Genomic DNA, 18,939 nt, shown 5'->3' on the forward strand with positions numbered 1-18,939 from the left:
GTTGAGAGAGCTTTCTACTTGCAATCTTTGCTGCTTTTATAGACCTTTTAGCCCGGATGTCCAAACCTTCTCTTTTTTTAGTGTACTTCCCTCTCGGTGATGGCTTATGGAACAAAGTGAGTCAGCATTTGCTTTTTTATATTTACCTATCCTTGCCATGAAAAAGCACTTTTTATTGAGGGTGAGATGCCCTCTACCCCTTGTCACTTCCATCATAGCAAGTCCAGCAGGGCCTTTAGCCCGATGGACCGTGGATTGCACAGGAGCAAATTGCTGGGGTGATCAACTCCAGTCCATGCGGGCTTCAGTGTAGGAGGGGTCTTGAGCAATAGGCCTGGCACGAATCGGTGACCCGAAAGTCCGAGGTGGGCATTTACAACGCTGGAGTTGCTCTCATAGGCTTGTTGCCTATTAGCTGCCAAGTAATAGTATTAAATTCACCATGGGTTGCCTCCTTCACCAGCCGAAAGCCAATAAGTTTTTTGCAAACTTGGCCTTTACTGAATTGAGCCCAATATTAGTTATTCACTCAAATAGGTTTCAGTAATGGTGATTTTTGATCGAATCGAATTGGAAGCAGATTTTCTAACCAAAATATTTCAAATACTATAAGGTTGACTCATATTCCTATATATCCAGCGAGCCTAGATAGCTTCATGAGTTTGGCTAATTGTTAGATTGATTAGTTTGCTTGTATTTGGATCAATCTTTATTTGCAAATTAAAGTTCCATTAGAGACAGCATGGATTACTTATATTTGATGCTAGAACAGTGCATGTTAGAGCAATCTTTTGAGAAATGAGAATGACTGGTTTTAATTAGGATCTTTCCACTGATAATTAAATAATAGTATATATTTGATCCTAAAAAAGGCACACAGAAAACCATGCTAAGCAAAAGCACTAAAACAAGCGAAACCATTTTTACCAAAAAAAAAAAACAAGCGAAACCATGTCAAACGCAGGTCATCAGAAATAAATAAACACATTTCTTTTAACTTCTCATATACTTCTGTTGAATCGTGTTCGTTGATTTTATTTGATCCATTCAATTAGATGGCCAAATATTAAAGAGAGATGAGAGAAGTTAAAAGAGGTGTGTGAAAATCACATATAAATAAGTGGAGCAGGAAGACCTTATCTGCCCGCTGCAATTACTCTTAAAGCTAGAAATTGTTTTGCTATTGACGCTTCAATCCATCCAATAATCAACTTAACTGTTATTATTTTTTAAAAGGAATCAGCTAGTGGCGAAGCCACGACAGTCCATCCTTCTAGAGATTAGAAAGACTCTTATAGGCATTTCAGCTTTTTTCTAACCACATATTAGGTCACCATGGTCCATATTTCTATATGTATGTAGGTTAAGGATTTTATTATAATAAACCCTTTTTTGATGTCCATATAACATTTGTTAACAATTCAACATCAATATGACTCCATATACGAGAAAGACAGGTCAATTAAGAAAGAGTTCTTTTACAGGTAGGGACCAAAATGTTACTTGCTCTAAACTAGAAGGTGTAAATTGTAATTAACCCATTTCTAACACAACAGATATTGCGAGTTAGGAAATCAAACAAAACGATCAAATACAGTAATGAATGTTCTCAATCATCTGAACTATAAACTACTTGCGACTTGTGATAACTTTTTCCTACTGATTTCATTTGTACTGGTTTGGACTTTGTTTATTGGGTTGCCTTCTTTCCGGCCTTGCTTTTTTCTTTTGTGAACAATGATAGGAGAGGTTTAGAAAGCAAATAATTTATTTACACTTGCAGGAGGCTTTGTATGGTATGGGTGTATCCTTCAGTGACGTTTCATGCCAATACTACAATATATTACTATCCAGCATCAAAACAAAAAAGTATCAATACTACAATATATTACTATCCAGCATCAAAACAAAAAAGTATTATTATCCAGCATCAAGGTTGAGTCCTACTCAGTCTTGCATATTAGGCTGTAGAATTTGTAACACCACAAAAGGTCTTGAGAGGAGAGACTAAATTCCGGGCCTCACCTCGACTGTGAAACCTCATATACTCAAGACTAACCAATGGGTTATAGAGCAGTGGGTGCCTCTCGTCCACCAGTTCTTCTGGTACCTGTATTATTCCGTTGTTGAATGTAAACAACCCAAGTGAGTACCTCGTCTTATCTCCACAATGCTTCACTCGATGATGACATGCTTTTATTCTATCATTTCTCCATACCTAATCAAACCAAGTCAAAATAACAAAAACAAAATTGTTACTATTTGTAGCACGCCCACATCAAACAATGCGTAAATTAGTGTATTATCACCTAACTACCTGACATTTTTGTATTTTCCTCACATTTGTATATGAAATAGGTGTATGTTGAATTGGTCAGGTATATATTGTTGAAGACAAAAATATAGAAATAATAGAATAATTAAAAAACTAATAGGGAGTTAACTGAGCTAAGTAGCACTAGTATATATGGTAATTGAAAGCTAAGTACTTGATGGTATTTAATTATATGGCAATGGGAACAAACCTGCAATCCATCACCGGCCATGAACAAGAACTGTGAAGGTGCGGACTCAATGTTAATCCAGTCACCATCCTTGGTCTTAACCTCCAAACCACCAACGTCGTGTTGAACGACGATGGTGGTGAAGTTCTTGTCTGTATGGCTCGCAAATCTCAAGGTAGCACGATCAGCTTCCTCTGGTTTATTATACTTGAGGAATCTAAGAAGGTGGCTGTTGGCACTAGCAACAGACTCGTACTGCTTTTCTGCTCCATAGCTTTCAAATAGCATTTGTTCAACTTTGCGCTCCAACTCTGATAATAATTGGGCAAATGAATCTGTAGTTTCACTGCAGCAAAACAAGAAGAACAAAAAATTATAACTATGTATGATTCATTTTAAACGAAATTCAACGTTTGATTTATGTTTAATGGGTTGTGTTCTCTTTTTAGACATGTTTGACACTGCTTCAAGTAAAATTTATGCTTATGCTTTTATTAGAAGTGCTTTTTAGAAATACAGCTGGAAGTGTTTATTAATTGAACAAGCAACTTCTAAAAGCGCTTTTATAAGCGAGAATTATTTTCATGTTTTTCTGAAAGTTGCAGTCATAAATGTTTTCGCCGTCACGTAAGCGTCTTTATTTTTTTCTAGAAGCAATAATCCTAAATATGACTTTAGAAATAAGAAAATAATTTAGTTATGTTGGTAGACTAGGAATTAGACCATCATCTAGATAATAATCAACAGGATCAACAGATTCACAGTTTAGAATGTAGACAATTTGGCAAGAGAGCATTTTGTTTTTAATTTAACCAACATGTAAAATACAAAGAACACTACAACTGCTTACCAGAAATTGCTCTTTCCATCGGGCCACATGAGATTTTTGAACTTCTGAGTTTCTTGTGGGGATGTGACATTATCAATGGCGATACCTTCATAGAGTGGCATGAGGTGGTTGGGTCTGTTAGTGAAACTTGATTTCTCCTGGGTTTTCCACGAAGAGGAAGAACTTAACAGAAAATGAAAACAACAGAGATGGAAGAAGCTGAAACGAAAAACTTTCTCTCTTGTTCTCTCTTGCAAAAGTATTGCAGAGGAATAATTTGTACTATATGGAAAAAGTGAGCACTAACACTCCTTTACATTAACTGATGGCCTTAGCTTTAGGACCACACAAAACTCTACTTTTAATCTTAGTCACTCATCTAACTAAATACATGGATCACACACCACATGGCTCTCATGGCCTTACAACTTGTAATTTTACACTTGACAAATATGCTCAAGTGAATACACACATTAAACTCATCTTATTTCTAATACTCAATCAGCTAGAGACTTATAATTCAACACTCCCCTTTAAGTCTTGAGCTGATTTCACTCCAAGCATGCTCCTGAGATAATTAAACCGATCTTTAGCCAGAGGTTTTGTGAAAATATCTGCCATCTGTTCTTCTGTGGGACAGTAGATCAAATCAATGATTCCTTCTTGCAGTGCATCTTTAATGAAGTGATACCTTCTGTCTATATGTTTGGTCTTCTGATGAAAGACAGAATTCTTGGTGATTGCAATTGCTGAAGTGTTGTCACAGTGCAAAGGAGTTGCTTCAGTTTGAAGTTCCCCAAAATCCTCTAGAACAAATCTAAGCCAGATTGCTTGTGCAGTGGCATTTGATGCACTTATGTACTCTGCTTCTGCAGTGGATAATGCCACGCAACTTTGCTTAACTGAAGCCCAAGAAAAAACTCCACTTCCAAATGAAAATGCATATCCAGATGTGCTTTTGCTATCATCTGGTGATCCACTCCAGTCACTGTCGCAGTAGCCAATCAACATTGTCTCCTTGCCTTTTGTATACTCCAAACCATAGTCTAGAGTCCCTTTGATGTATCTGAGCACACGTTTGGCAGTTCCAAAATGTTTGCTGGTGGGACAGTGCATAAATCTGGCAAGCAAACTGGATGCATACATGATGTCAGGCCTAGTAGCTGTGAGATATAGAAGACTTCCCACAATGCTTCTGTACAGCTCTTCACTTACTGCTCCACTTCCATCATCTTTAGTTAATTTCTCAGTTGCCACAAGTGGTGTGATCACAGATTTGCACTCATTCAGACCAAACTTGCTTAGTAAAGAACTGGCATATTTTTTCTGATGAATGAAAATGCTAGAATTGGTCTGAATTACCCCCATTCCAAGAAAATGATGGAGAAGACCCAAATCTGTCATTTCATATTTTCTCTTCATATCTTCTTTGAATTCATCAAGCATCAGTCTATCACTTCCAGTATAAACTATGTCATCCACGTAAATAGAGACAATCAGAATGTCTTGCCCCCTTGCTTTGATGTACAGTGTTGGTTCACTCAAACTTTTCTCGAAACCACACTGTGAGAAGTAAGTATCGATTTCTCCATACCAAGCCCTTGGAGCCTGCTTTAATCCGTACAAGGCTTTATGCAATCGATAGACTTTATCTTCCTTTCCCTTGACTACATATCCTTCAGGCTGATCCACATAAACCTCTTCTTCCAATACCCCATTCAAAAAAGCTGATTTTACATCAAGTTGATATAATTTCCAACTCTTATGTGCTGCCAAAGCTACAAGGGTCCTGATAGTATCCAATCTTGCCACTGGAGCATACGTTTCATTGTAGTCTAGACCTGGCTTTTGAGCATAGCCCTTTGCAACTAATCTAGCTTTGTTTTTTAAAACTGATCCATCAAGATTCAACTTGGTCTTATAAACCCATTTAACTCCAATAACAGGCTTTTCAGTTGGTCTATCCACAAGTTTCCAGGTGCCATTCTTCTCAATCATAGCTAATTCATCTTCCATTGCCTTTAACCATGATTTATCTTGAGCTGCATCTACATAACTTTCTGGTTCCAGAATGCATGAGTTGCATTGAGCAAGAACATCATTCAAATTTCTCCATTTTAGAGGTGAGTGATCATAAGTTTCTGGAATCTGTGCAGACTCAGGAGTGCAACTTTCTTGTTCTTGTGCATGAGAAGAAGAACTAGGACTGAGAGAACATTCTTCAATCGCACTCATCTCATATGAATTCACACCAACTACATTTTCAGGTTGATCCTGAATGTAGGTTGCAGCAGCAGAATTTTGTGAATTTTCTTTCCAATTCCAGGTCATAGATTCATCAAAAACCACATCTCTTGACAAGATTAACTTATTGGTACATGGGTCAAATATTCTGTATCCCTTCTCACATGTAGCATAACCCACAAATACACCTTTAACACTCTTAGCATCTAGCTTCTGTCTTGTCTCAGTAGGTATATGAACATAGCACAGGGAACCAAAAATCTTGAGATGTGCAAGACCTGGTTTTCTGCCACTATAGGCTTCAAAAGGGGTTGTATTTCCTAGTGCCTTTGTAGGACACCTATTTAGAATATATACAGCTGTGTGTACAGCTTCAGCCCAAAGAACATATGGCATACCTCTATCATGAAGCATAGTCTTTGCCATTTCAACCACAGTTCGATTTTTTCTCTCCACTACTCCATTCTGTTGAGGAGTATAAGCCATGGTGAGTTGCCTTTGAATGCCCTCAATTTCACAGAATTTAGTGAACTCAGAAGATAAAAATTCTCCACCCCTGTCACTCCTTAGACTTTTAATTTTGAAACCACTCTGCAGCTCCACCATTGACTTGAATCTTTTGAAGTAATTTACTGCATCAGATTTGTATCTGAGAAAATACACCCAGATCATCCTTGTACAGTCATCAATGAGTAGCATGAAAAATTTGTTTCCAGCCAATGATGCATTCTGCATAGGACCACAGAGATCAACATGTATAAGTTCTAGAGGACAGCTTGCTCTCCAGGCTTGATCCTTTGGAAACCATTCTCTGTGCTGTTTTCCAAATTGACATCCTTGACATACATCCTTGGTTGCTTCTAGATATGGAAGACCATGCACCATATTCTTCTCACTGAGTTGCTGAAGCCCTCTGAAATTCAAGTGGCCTAATCTTCTGTGCCAAAACTGAGTAGAATGCTCCAAACTAGCCTTCAAAACCAACTGATTATCTTTCACCAGAGAAAGAGGATAGCATCGATTTTCCTTCTTCTTAACCTTGATGATAAGATTTTCAAGTGAAGGTCCATCATATATGTTGCACAAACCTCCTCCAAACACTAGATAATATCCATGCTCATCCATTTGCCCAACGCTCAATAAGTTCTCCTTTAAACCTGGCAGATGCATGACTTCCCTGATATACCTTTTACCTCTATTAGTGTCAATCTGCAAAGAACCCATTCCAGCCACATTCACTAACACACCAGTAGGCATTTGCACCTTTCCAGCAACATTTGTATTTATGTCAACAAGGAGATCAGCATTCCCTGTCATGTGGTTACTACAACCACTGTCAACATACCAATTTCCATTGATATTTGTTTCTGAAATTGCACTATTAGCATAAAACAGATTTCCTGACACTTCCACCTGATTTGCAGAATTTGCCTTTTGCACAATCTTCCCTACAGTGCATTCTCTAGCCCAATGACCAAACTTATCACAATTATAACACTTAGGTTTCCCCTTATATCGACATTCACCAAAATGATACTTAGAACACACTCTACACAGTGGTTTGACAATCTCTTGACTCATTGACTGTGACTGATATGTATTTGGTGCAGGACTAGTGAAAGGTTTCTGTTGGAAACGAGGTTTCGAATCCCATTTCTTTCCCTTAGCATTCCAATTCTTCTGGAATTTTGATGAGCCAGGTTGAACTCCACTTCTATTTTGCCCCTTTGGACTTACTGAGAATGATGCAAAAGCTTTCTCAGTGGTATCAACATTATGCAAGTCAAATCGTTGTTCTTGACTCTTCAAAATCGCAACAACTTCTTGCAACTCAACAGACTCTAGACACTTTGTGTTTTCTATAACTAAACAGATGGAATCATAAGGTTTACTTAGACTAATCAGAACCTTCTGCACAAGTCTCTCATTAGAAAGGGATTCACCAAATGTTCTCATCTGATTAATTAAATCATTCAATCTTGTAAGATAACTAGACAGAGATTCATCATCTCGCATTCTAGCATACTCAAATTCTCTTCTAAGATTCTGAAGTTTCACGGATCTAACCTGATCACCACCATGATATTCTCCATACAGTAGATCCCATGCCACCTTAGCTGAGTCGGCGTTGGCAATCCTAGGAAAAATCTGATCAGAAACCGCATTCTGTATAATACCTAGAGCCTTTGCATCTTGCATATATGCTGCAACCATTTTCTCATCGTCTTCTTCTCCCTCTGAGCTTCCTTCAGCCTTCTTCTTCTTTGACTCTGAGATCGTAACCCCTTTTTCAACCAATCTCCATAACCCATGAGATTTGAAAATCGTCATCATCTTAATCCTCCAGAACTCGTAGTTCTCACCGGAGAAGATCGGAGTTCTCACCTCAGAACTTCCAGACCCAGCCATCTCTTAGCTTAGACAAGACGAACACGGCAACTTCGCTTGAGCCGGAACGAGCTTAAGTGTAACTCAAAATGCTTCACAGTTTACGCCCAGATCTCAAACGATCGAACTAGGCTCTGAGGCCATGTTAGTGAAACTCGATTTCTCCTGGGTTTTCCACGAAGAGGAAGAACTTAACAGAAAATGAAAACAACAGAGATGGAAGAAGCTGAAACGAAAAACTTTCTCTCTTGTTCTCTCTTGCAAAAGTATTGCAGAGGAATAATTTGTACTATATGGAAAAAGTGAGCACTAACACTCCTTTACATTAACTGATGGCCTTAGCTTTAGGACCACACAAAACTCTACTTTTAATCTTAGTCACTCATCTAACTAAATACATGGATCACACACCACATGGCTCTCATGGCCTTACAACTTGTAATTTTACACTTGACAAATATGCTCAAGTGAATACACACATTAAACTCATCTTATTTCTAATACTCAATCAGCTAGAGACTTATAATTCAACAGGGTCCAATATACCCACGATATGGTTCATCACTAACGTTCTTCACTTTGTTTTCCAAAGGAACCTCAAACAAATCTTTGGCCTGCCCAAAGATATTGTTCAGAAGTTGTGCAGAAACTTGATCGTACTGCGCCACGAAACAACCGTACTCTTCGAGTGCATATCGAACTTGTTTGGAGGTGGACAGCCAAGAACTTGAGCCAGGCTTCAAGGCATCGATGGAGAAATTGATGGTAGGAAGCTTTGGAAGTGTTAAGGAACCCATTAGTTTCACTGGTACAAAAGATGCTGTGCAGTACTTTTCTGATCTCTACTAGGTGAGGAAACTGATGGGTGGCAAAGTGAGATGTTTCATGCTGCTTTTATAGTGGTCATGCAATTTGGGTCCCCTATAGTCGTAATAAATTAAAATGAATATTAGTACGTCGAGCATGTAAATATTCCGGTCATATTTTTTATTTTTATAACTTTATGTGGTCATCAGGTTTCATCATTTTGAATTTTTGAATTTCTTATGTTGTCCTATCATGTTAACTACATTTCACACTCTTTATTTTTTAGTGAATTTCAAAATAGATCACAAGGTTTTAATTTTCTTATATTGTCTCATAAGCATTAAGGTTTTAAAATTGTATCAATTTACACATTTTGATTGACTAAGGATTTGAATCTTCATTAAATTTATGACATGGTGAGCATAAAACCTGTAACTGGATCGACATGTAAACCACGTTGCACCACATAACCTAAAAACTCATCAATTTAATGAATAATAGATGTTCAAATAAAGGAAATGTGTGTTTAGATACAATTCAAAACCTTAGAGGGTAATGCGAAAAAATTGAAATCTTATGTTTAATTTAAAAATCACCTCAAACTTGAAGATATAAAATGTAATTAGTCTTTTCTGTTAAAAAAATGTAATTGGTCTTATTTTTTATTTGTCTAAAAGACATTAACTTTGTCGGTAATTCATATTATAATATTAATTTTCAAAATATAACAGTTTTTTTCCATTGGAACACATTACAACACTTAAACAACAATAACACACAATCTTTCCTTGACGAATGTGATTGTTAATTATGTAGTTGGTGGATTCTGTGACTATTAGTGTCCTGATATAAAACTCATTTCGATCACTTAATTCAATGGGTGGTCAAAATGCGCATGCGCCCTTCCTGTCTCGGTTACTGCCTCTTTCGTCAGGTATGACGTTTTAATTTAATTATTGGGATATTTGATATAGGCTTGCCGATTTTGAATTATTTAGACTAAATATATATGCTTTTTAGAAATTTGATTAAACATTTAAAAAAAAAACAAAACAAAATCATGCTATATGTATTAGAATTAATCATTTTCTATACCAAAATTGCATGACCTGTCACTACACTATAATTCCTAAAATCTCACTCCAAAAATATACACATCATACTGAAACAATTTTCTTATAATCTAACATTTTTATTACTTTCTCCTCCTTTAGAGATAATTGTTAAAAAAAGGTGATTGGTTCAATCTATTGTCACAATATCCCTACAATTTAGCAATGATTATCTATGATTTAAATATATATTTTTTCCAAAACGGGTTTAATTTTTTTTTTTAATTTTTATTTTACCAAATCAGTTTTTCTTTTAGTACATTAAGAGAAAGTAGGACTAACAACAATATAAACATAAATAAACAATGTGTACGAAATTGAACGTACCAAAATAAAAAATAATGTACCAAATCAAACGTCCCAAAACTGCAATAAATGTACCAATTAACGATTTTTACGAATTCAAATGTACCCATTGATTACATATATACAATGTATTGTACCTAATAATAGTTCGTCAACAACTCTAAGTAAAAAAACAACAAAGGAAAATAGTTTCACAAAAATATTGAAAAAATTACACATAACTTTTATGTTGGATCACCAACTATTTGGAAAAATAATCAATAAAAACAAAGCATTTTGGAAAAAGAGATAATGTTAATGTATGTAGAACAAAAAAAATTATGTTCGAAAAAATGTATTTGGAAAAAGAGAAAATATATTAGTAACTAATATCTCCACTAAATAAGAAAAACCCATCAAGCAATTAAAAGTTAAATTCTAAAAATATAATAATGACATGTAATTTAACTTAATAAAAAATGTTGAGGTGAATATTAATGAAAGCGCCTTAGTCAAATCTTAAAAATACTAAGGTGGGTATTGGTCAGCTTTAGACACGTCTAAAAACACGTGGGTCATGCAGGTTGGTGCTTCGAATGAGGTTAATGGGATTCAGGAATGGCTCTGGCTTCTGAGTCGACTTTCCAAAATAGGAAAGTTGGGTCTTCTGACTTCTGAAGGTCAAAATTTTCATTAATAGCACATTTTGGTCCAAATGACCAAAATGCGTTCCAAATTAAAACACTTTTAATTTCTTCGTTTCAACTCTGATTCACAAATAGATTTCACTGAAACGTTTGTAAGGTTGAGCTCTATCTAACCAACTCAATAGTTGACCCAAAAGGTCAAATAAAATTTAAAATGACAAAAATACTCGTCATTTCATTTTTCTCAAAACCTGACAATATAACAAACTAACTTCAACTAGATCTTTGAAATACTTCTATAAATGAAATAAAATACTTAAATTGAGGACGGGGTATCACATACGTCCTGCTTGTGAATGCGGTGTGCCAACTCGCTTCTGAACTCAGTCGAACGAATAAAATAGATGTGGTAGTGGTATTGAATACGTTGCTGACTTCTGCACCGAAGTGATTACGACCGATGAACAAACATGTCTTAGCCTTGGGTTCTAGAATATAGAGACAAGGTTACTAGGTCTTCATTGCGCCGAACAAGGGGTAACCGGGTATTTAATGAGATAACATTTTGAGACGAGAGAAATGAGAGTTCTTCGTCCACAGAGACTTAAATAGATAATCAACCAATCAGTTACATTGTTATTCACTGATCTTAACTGAAGGTGCTTTGAATCGCCTATTATACGGCTCCACTGCTATTAATGCAAATTAAAGATGTCGCCAGTTGTCAACACTTGTCTGAATTTTTTTTTCTCATGGATATGAGCAAGGTTTCTCGTAGAGCGTTTTGGGTTGTTTGTCCAGTTAAAGAAGGTTCTCTACGTTTAAAACCCTCCTTTATTTATAAGTAATCCGTGATGGTCAAGACAAAAAATATAAATTGATACAATTTCAAAATCTCTTAGCCCTAGTTTGGTACTGAGGTGATTCTGAAAAAATTAAAAAAATTAAAATTAAAAAAAAATAAAAAAAAGTGGCTATCAAAAAAAGCTGGGAGCTTTTTTATGTTTGGTAAACATTCAGCTTCAGTTTTTTTTTTCACAGTTTTAGGTGAAAAAAAGCCAAAAACACAAAGCTGCAAAACTCAGCTTTGAAAAACCAACTTTTTTTTACATCTGTTTCACATAAAAGTTTATCAAACACTATAATACTGTTTTTTTTTTTTGTTTCAAAAGCACTTTTACAAAAAAGTTTACCAAACCTTCTGTTACTTTATTTCACAACTGCTTATTCTAATAGCACAATAGAAGATTTTTCAAAGCATAGCAATACCAAACCAGCCCGTAGTGCAACGTGAGATAATTAAAACTTCACCACTTAATCTGAAAAGCACGTCAAACCCAAAAAATGTAAATGTAATTCGCATATTTTTTTATTATTTTTTTAATTTATGAAATTCATCGAAAGAAGAAAGATGTGCAGTGATATTAGACCAAGGAGGCAGATTGTCTACCCTTCTGTTACCATGCCCTTCTCATCCCCTTATATTTGTGCAGTCACGGTTAAACCACGTCAACATTTTATATTCCTATTACTTTTTGTCTTATTATCTCTATTAAAAAATTAATATAAAATGTTGACGTGGTTTAACCGTGACTGCACAAATAGAAGATGATGGGAAGGGGACGGTAACAGGATGGCAGACAATCCACCACCTTAGACCAAAACACAAAGAAGCACGTGGAGGCACTAGAAATTTGTATTTAATTAGTTAGTTTAGTACTTTCGATTCTTTGAGTGGAGATATTTTTCAGTGTGACCGATACACGACATGGTACACCACGTGTCATTAAACAAATGAAGGGATATGTGTGCTAAAAAGTTAATAACTTAAAAAAATAAAATTTCCCACCATTCCTATTAAAACACTTGGTATACCACTTCTGTTCCCGTCATAACTAAAAGTTTCTCCTTTGAGTGCCTGCTATTTTGTAGTTCAATTATTGTTTTGTTTAGGGTGAGGATTAATTTAAGGCTTTTTTTATTAGCATCTCATGTACCGTTGAATACACCCCACATTCAAATTTGATATTAAATAACTTATACACTCTACTATGCAATGCTAATTTTGAGCTTATTAAGTTTTAAAATAAAAAATAAAAAATTTCTGAATAAACCTTAAACCACTTTTAACGTATTATTTATCTATTTTTTTATCTTCCCAACAAATGCAAGCAAAATGATGAAACTGCCGGATTAGAACTTGAATGGAGTGCGAAGAAATTAACAATATTTCCTTATGTATGTCGTCTCACGGCATAACCCCAATTTAAAGAAATGATAATAGTAATAAAATGGCTAAACACAATCTCTGTTCTGCAATTCAACACCAATAAATAAATATGTTTATTTTTTCATACATCTGAAAATGCAATGAAACTACATCAACATTCAGCTACGTTTTTGCCAATCTGGGCAAAGTCCTAGTGCCATTCACATTACAAGAGACCCTCTGATTGTTCTCCTTTCCCTTGCTGCTTTTACCCTCGAATTTTTGTCATTAAACCTCAGCGAATTACCTCGCCTGCCACCCTCTCCAGATTCTCAGCAGCCTCATCTTCCTCCAATCTTGATTGTGACTGAGCATTATAAGATGTGAATAATGTGGGATGTATATATAAAACGTAAGGTGTATGTTGAAAATGGGGGTGGGAGGGTAATATGGGGAAGTAAATGAGGTATATTAAGATAAAATTTAATTGAAAAAGCAAATGCAAAATGTATGTGGAGTTTATTCAACAATATGTGAAGTGTACATGTAATAACCCTTAATTTAAACAATTATTACAAGTCGGATGGTGGGTTGAGAGATAGATCGAGTGGGCGTATAATATTCTTGCTAATGCTCTAATGGTGCATTTTGGTGGTTAACCTTATCCCACTGCCCATATCTGCAGCATGCATATATTCGGTGAATAATATAATAATTTGCTTCTTTCTTCTAGAAGTAGATTAACTTATGTACTAAAGTAATTAACAAGAATATGATAATTTCAAACTCATGAAAAGGACAGTTCTTTTACGTGTATGTACCAAAGTCCACCAACTCTGACCAAAAACAGTATTAGGGTTATCTTATGGCCTTCTAGAGACCTTTTTCGTCTTTCGGCTTGGAAAAAGTCCACCAACTCTGACCAAAGAAGTCCACTACAGTTTAACAGAGATTGAGGAAACCAAGTCCAACAAAAATAGTACCTGGACTAACAAAATTCTCTTTCTTATTTTTTTAACTTTTGCTAGAATTTATATTCAGTACCCGTTTGAAAGTATTTATAAAAAATGATTCAAAATATTTTTAGAAAAAATATTTTTGAGTTTCAAAAGTACTTGAAGTGTTTTTCAAGTTTCACTTGCATGTTTACCAAGAATGATTCTAAAAAAAAAAAATTCACAAAAAGCATTTTCACCAATTTTAAAGACACTTCTAAACGAGCCTTTAAAATTTTATCAAAACAAAAGAAACCGTAACTGTACTTTCTTATTGTATTTTTTTTTCAATTAATATTGTTTTTAAAAAGGAAATACGATATCAATTTCATGAAGAAAAAGGGTATTAAAATATACATATTCATGAAGAACAACTCTCAAAAGGGGTCCTTACAAGTTGCAACAGCATCTAAGCTCCGGAAAAAAATAATAGTATCTGGTAAAATACATTGCAACAAAACTATCAAGATAATGAGTTGGAAATACCTATCTCACTAAGAACTGAAAGAGAGAGAGGATCTATAGAATAGATGAAGTCAATAGTACAAAGACGTGTGAGATGAAACTCTCAATCCAATTTTGGACGGGAAACATGATGCTCAGCTCGTTGAGCTACTTGAAACTCTCAATCCAATTTTGGACTATATCAGGATGGTAGGTGAAAAAATGCCAGTAAGCTTACATATGTGGTGCAATAAATGCCAGTGGAAAGATCCCAACGCAAGGGTTTCCTGATGGCCTATATAGTGAAGACCCCCAATACCGGGGTCAGGCAACAAGAGACAGAGATTATATATATATTAGCGGGACGCTATTTTAGTCTTGCAATCAATAGAATTTGTGTAACGTGAAATTTGTTTAATCTAAATAGAGGAGGGGATTTGAATTCGAAACCTAAATAAAAGACCTATGCATTTTAGTAAGAAATTTACCGTCGTGAATAAAAACCTTATGTGTAATCGGTTACGTGCCTTTATTTTTTTTCCATGATAAATGATTGGATCATAATTTTTTATCCCATGATCAATGAGATCATCATTTTGTTTTGGGAAAATTTTAATCAAACAAGAGTGAAGGAACTTTAAAATTTATATGAAAAGTTTAGTATTGAGACAATTATACCATAAGAACAAAAAATTGTTTACAAGCTTTGATTAAAAAAAAAAAAAAAAAAAAGATTACCACACTATATTTGAATAAAAAGTTAAATTTATGGCTCAAAACTATTTTACTATAAGATTTTCTTTCAACATTAACTGGATCTTTCTCTAAATCGTATAGGCCTTATTTTATATGAACTGACAAAAAAGGAATTAATACTTAAATGGTAAAACATAAGGCTAGGTTAAGATAAACAAAATATGTAAAGACCAGCGAGCTTCAAACTCATGCTTGGTTGAAACTAACAAATTATATTCAGCGACCCCATGTTATTTATTGTCTAATCTTGCACACAATTAATATACACTAGAAAAATTTTCAAATGGACTTGGACCAACCGTGCGTGACCTCAATGTGGCTCCTTCACTGATCATATCAGACCATCAATTATTCAGGATATTTGGATGCTCTATCGCAATTAGTTGCATAATTTCTTTGTGAAATGTTTCTAGAAAGGCTAACTTTAGTTAGATTAATAAATTTAGGTCGGAAGGGAATAATTTATTGACCTGTTATTTGGACCTACACGTCAATCAAATGTGAAAAAGGGTTCAATAATTTATCATGCCAATAATTTATCAAGCTTCTAGAATACCTATGCTAAGTCTAGAAGCTCGGAATCTTGCATTAACATGCTAGGGAAATTTTATTGTCAGGTATTATTGAAATGTTAAAGGGTGAGTATTTCTAACTTCTAAGTGAAAAATTATATTCTATAGAAAAATGATTTTCACGTAATTTTTTAATTATTGATCTTTGAGATTGGCATAATTTTTTATTTGGTCCATGAGATTTAAAGTTGATAGAACTGATCATTGAATTTGTCCACCGTCAATCCTTTATTCCTTTTAGTCATTCTGTGAAAAATTTTCATTAAATAACGACATAATGACAAAAACACCCTCAATTTTTGTAAAATCATTTTGGCCCATTGTTTACTAATTTGAGAGTATTTTTGTCATTATAGTCTTTCTTTAAGAGAGATTTTTTTTTTCTTTCACGAAATGATCAAAATAATTGACGGTGGACAAACTCGAGGACCAATTGTATCGATTTCAAATCTTATGAACAAAAAAGAGAAGTTATACCAATCTCAGAGGCCATTTTGGCTAAAAAGACTTTTCACACTATATTTTCTCTTCTTAAACATTCTCTTGCCGTTAATTTGAATAGACAAAGGAGAATCAAATGATAGAAATTATAATATGTACTAAAAAGGTAAAATGAGTGTGGAGATCATCCCCCAACATATACTCGCACACGCAAAGGGCAGAACGACGGATGTAGAACTTGTGTTATGCAACAAGCCAATGTGCATGGAATCATCACACCAGGTAATTCTATTCATGGCACATTTTGGTTTCAGTAGAGGTGTTTTTGATCGAATCGAATTGGAAGCAGATTTTCCAAACCAAAATATTTCAAATACTAAAAGGTTGAATACGGGTCTAACTCCTTCTTCTTGCACTAAAGATCTTGTCATTTCCGAAGAAACTAGAGTTTACATCTCTTTTCCATTTCCATTGTGTTTCCACACCCCTTCGAGATCCCAAAAAATGGACAACTTCCTTTTTTAAGGAACACATACAAGATTCACCACTAGAAAAAGGATAATGGTAACCCCACCATTAACTACTTCATTTATGAATTTCATAGTAATATACATGTCCTACCGAGACATAATTTGTAACTTGCTATTCTCTTGCCTAGTAGGTAAAGATTTACCTTCATGGAAAGAAAAATTCATTTGGATCGATATGAGAATCCAACTATATTGCATTGCCAAAATCCAAGTTGAAATTTTGAAAGAGGTTGACCCCCTTTGCTTCTCTCATGTTACAATCCTTTTTCCTTATATCCAGCTAGCCAAGGTAACATCATGAGTTTGGCTAATTGCTATATTGAATGGTTTAGTTTTATTTGGATCAATCTTTATTTGCAAATTAGAGTTCCATTACAGCATGGATTACTTTTATTAGAAGACAAACTAATGAAAATGATTTGAAAACTTTGAGTTTTAATGATAAGAACAAAATAAAGGGTAAAGTGAATAGTACCATAATTAACTTTTTAGTGTAAAAATATGATTTTTTGTTAAAGTGAACAGTACCGAGAGTTTTTCGTTAAAATTCTCTTTATTAGATGCTACAGAACAGTGCATGTTAGAGCACTCTTTTGAGAATGACTGGTTTTAATTAGGGTCTTTCCACTGATAATTAAATAACAGTATATATTTGATCCTAAAAAAAAGGCGCACAGAACAACATGCTAAGCAAAAGCATTAAAACAAGCGAAATCATGTCAAACGCGGGTCATTAGAAAATGATAAACAACATTCTTTTTAAGTTCTCATATACTCTTATGGAATCATGTTCGTTGATTTTGTTGATTTATTCAATTTGATTGCTAAATATTAAGGAGAGATGAGAGTTAAAAGAGATGTGTAAAAATCTACATATCAATAAGTGGAGTGGGAAGACCATATCTGCCCATCACAATTACTCTTAAAGCTAGAAATTGTTTCGCTATTGACGCTTTAATCCGTCCAGCAATTAACTTAACTGTTTTTTTTCTTTATTTTGTTTTTTTTTTAAGGATCAGCTGGTGGTCAAGCCACTACAATCCATCATTCAAGGGATCATGAAGACTCACATATGTATTTCAGTTTTTTCTCGATCACATATTAGGTCACCATGGTCCATATCTCTATCTGTATGTAGGTTAAGGATTATATTATGAAAATATCCTTTTTTAATGTCCATATAACATTTGTTAACAATTCAACATCACTCCATACGCGAGAAGGATAGGTAAAGATAGGTCAATAAGTGCTACCTTAAAAAAAGCAAAATAACTTAACAATTGTTTTCACAGATGGCTTAAAAGTGTCAGAATCCCCAACTGAAAGATAAGAAAGTGTCTTCTTTTACAAGGTAGGGACCAAAATGTTACTTGTTCTAAACAAGAAGGTGTAAAGTGTAATCATCCCCATTTCTGACACAATTGATATTGAGAGTTAGGAAATTGAACAAAACGATCAAATGCTGTAATGAATGCTATTAATTAATTAATCATCTGAAGTACAAACCACTTGTGACTTCGGATAACTTTCTCCTATTCATTTGTAGCTGGTTTGGACTTTGTTTATTTGGTTGCCTTCCTTCAGGCTTTTTTCTTTTGGGAGCAATGATAGGAGAGGCTTGGAAAGCAAATAATATATTTACACTTGAAGGGTGACTTGTATGGTAAGGGTGTGTCGTTCGATGACGTCTCATGCCAATACTACAAGAACATGCATTGGTCTTTCTCCACATATTGTTGTATCATTAGCACAAGACGCTACTATGACGTTGTATTTATATCATACAAGTTGCTCTCTTGCACTTGGAACACAACCCTGGGAACCGGCACTATTTGTATCCACTTTGTCATCTACATACACCACCACAAAATTGAACACTCTCGGGCTTTCTCAGACAATCTTTTAGATCTCTTCTCCTTAGCATCTAATAAACATGTGCCATACTATCATTACTCATTAGCCAACACCCTATCAATAGTGATGAAAACACGTCTATATAATTTCACAGATACAACCTTACCTAGCTGCTATCAATCAACGAATAGCACCCATATTCTCCGTGATACATGCCTCCATAATCTTCCTTAGTAAGATTATATGTCCATTTCAACTTTCTAAAGAATCTTTTGGCTTTTTCTTTCATGATTTACATAACATAATCATGTTCATAACTTTA

At 34.8% G+C, this 18,939-nt stretch overlaps 1 protein-coding gene across 1 annotated transcript; it reads right to left on the reverse strand.

The window, feature by feature from the left end:
• Positions 1 to 1,820: 1,820 nt before the first annotated feature.
• Positions 1,821 to 8,815, reverse strand: LOC103964718 (probable inactive 2-oxoglutarate-dependent dioxygenase AOP2). The gene is made up of 4 exons (XM_048564310.1): positions 8,501 to 8,815; positions 3,355 to 3,466; positions 2,526 to 2,850; positions 1,821 to 2,218 (listed from the first exon to the last, which is right to left on the reverse strand). The coding sequence occupies exons 1-4, from the start codon at positions 8,760 to 8,762 to the stop codon at positions 1,961 to 1,963; spliced, it is 957 nt and encodes a 318-aa protein (XP_048420267.1). The 5' UTR covers positions 8,763 to 8,815; the 3' UTR covers positions 1,821 to 1,960.
• Between the last annotated feature and the right edge of the window lie 10,124 nt (positions 8,816 to 18,939).

The sequence above is a fragment of a genome, unplaced genomic scaffold (assembly GCF_019419815.1).
Source record: "Pyrus x bretschneideri cultivar Hongxiangsu unplaced genomic scaffold, Pyrus_bretschneideri_v1 Contig39, whole genome shotgun sequence".
In the NCBI taxonomy this organism is placed as follows: domain Eukaryota; kingdom Viridiplantae; phylum Streptophyta; class Magnoliopsida; order Rosales; family Rosaceae; genus Pyrus; species Pyrus x bretschneideri.

What these genes read in the sequence shown, in the direction of transcription:
- LOC103964718 (XM_048564310.1), bottom strand. Translation starts at nt 8,762, where the DNA reads ATGGGTTCCTTAACACTTCCAAAGCTTCCTACCATCAATTTCTCCATC. An exon ending in GATGGAAAGAGCAATTTCTG is followed by an intron (nt 2,851 to 3,354) that starts GTAAGCAGTTGT and finishes GTTTTGCTGCAG; the next exon opens with TGAAACTACAGATTCATTTG. An exon ending in TGGCCGGTGATGGATTGCAG is followed by an intron (nt 2,219 to 2,525) that starts GTTTGTTCCCAT and finishes TGGTTTGATTAG; the next exon opens with GTATGGAGAAATGATAGAAT.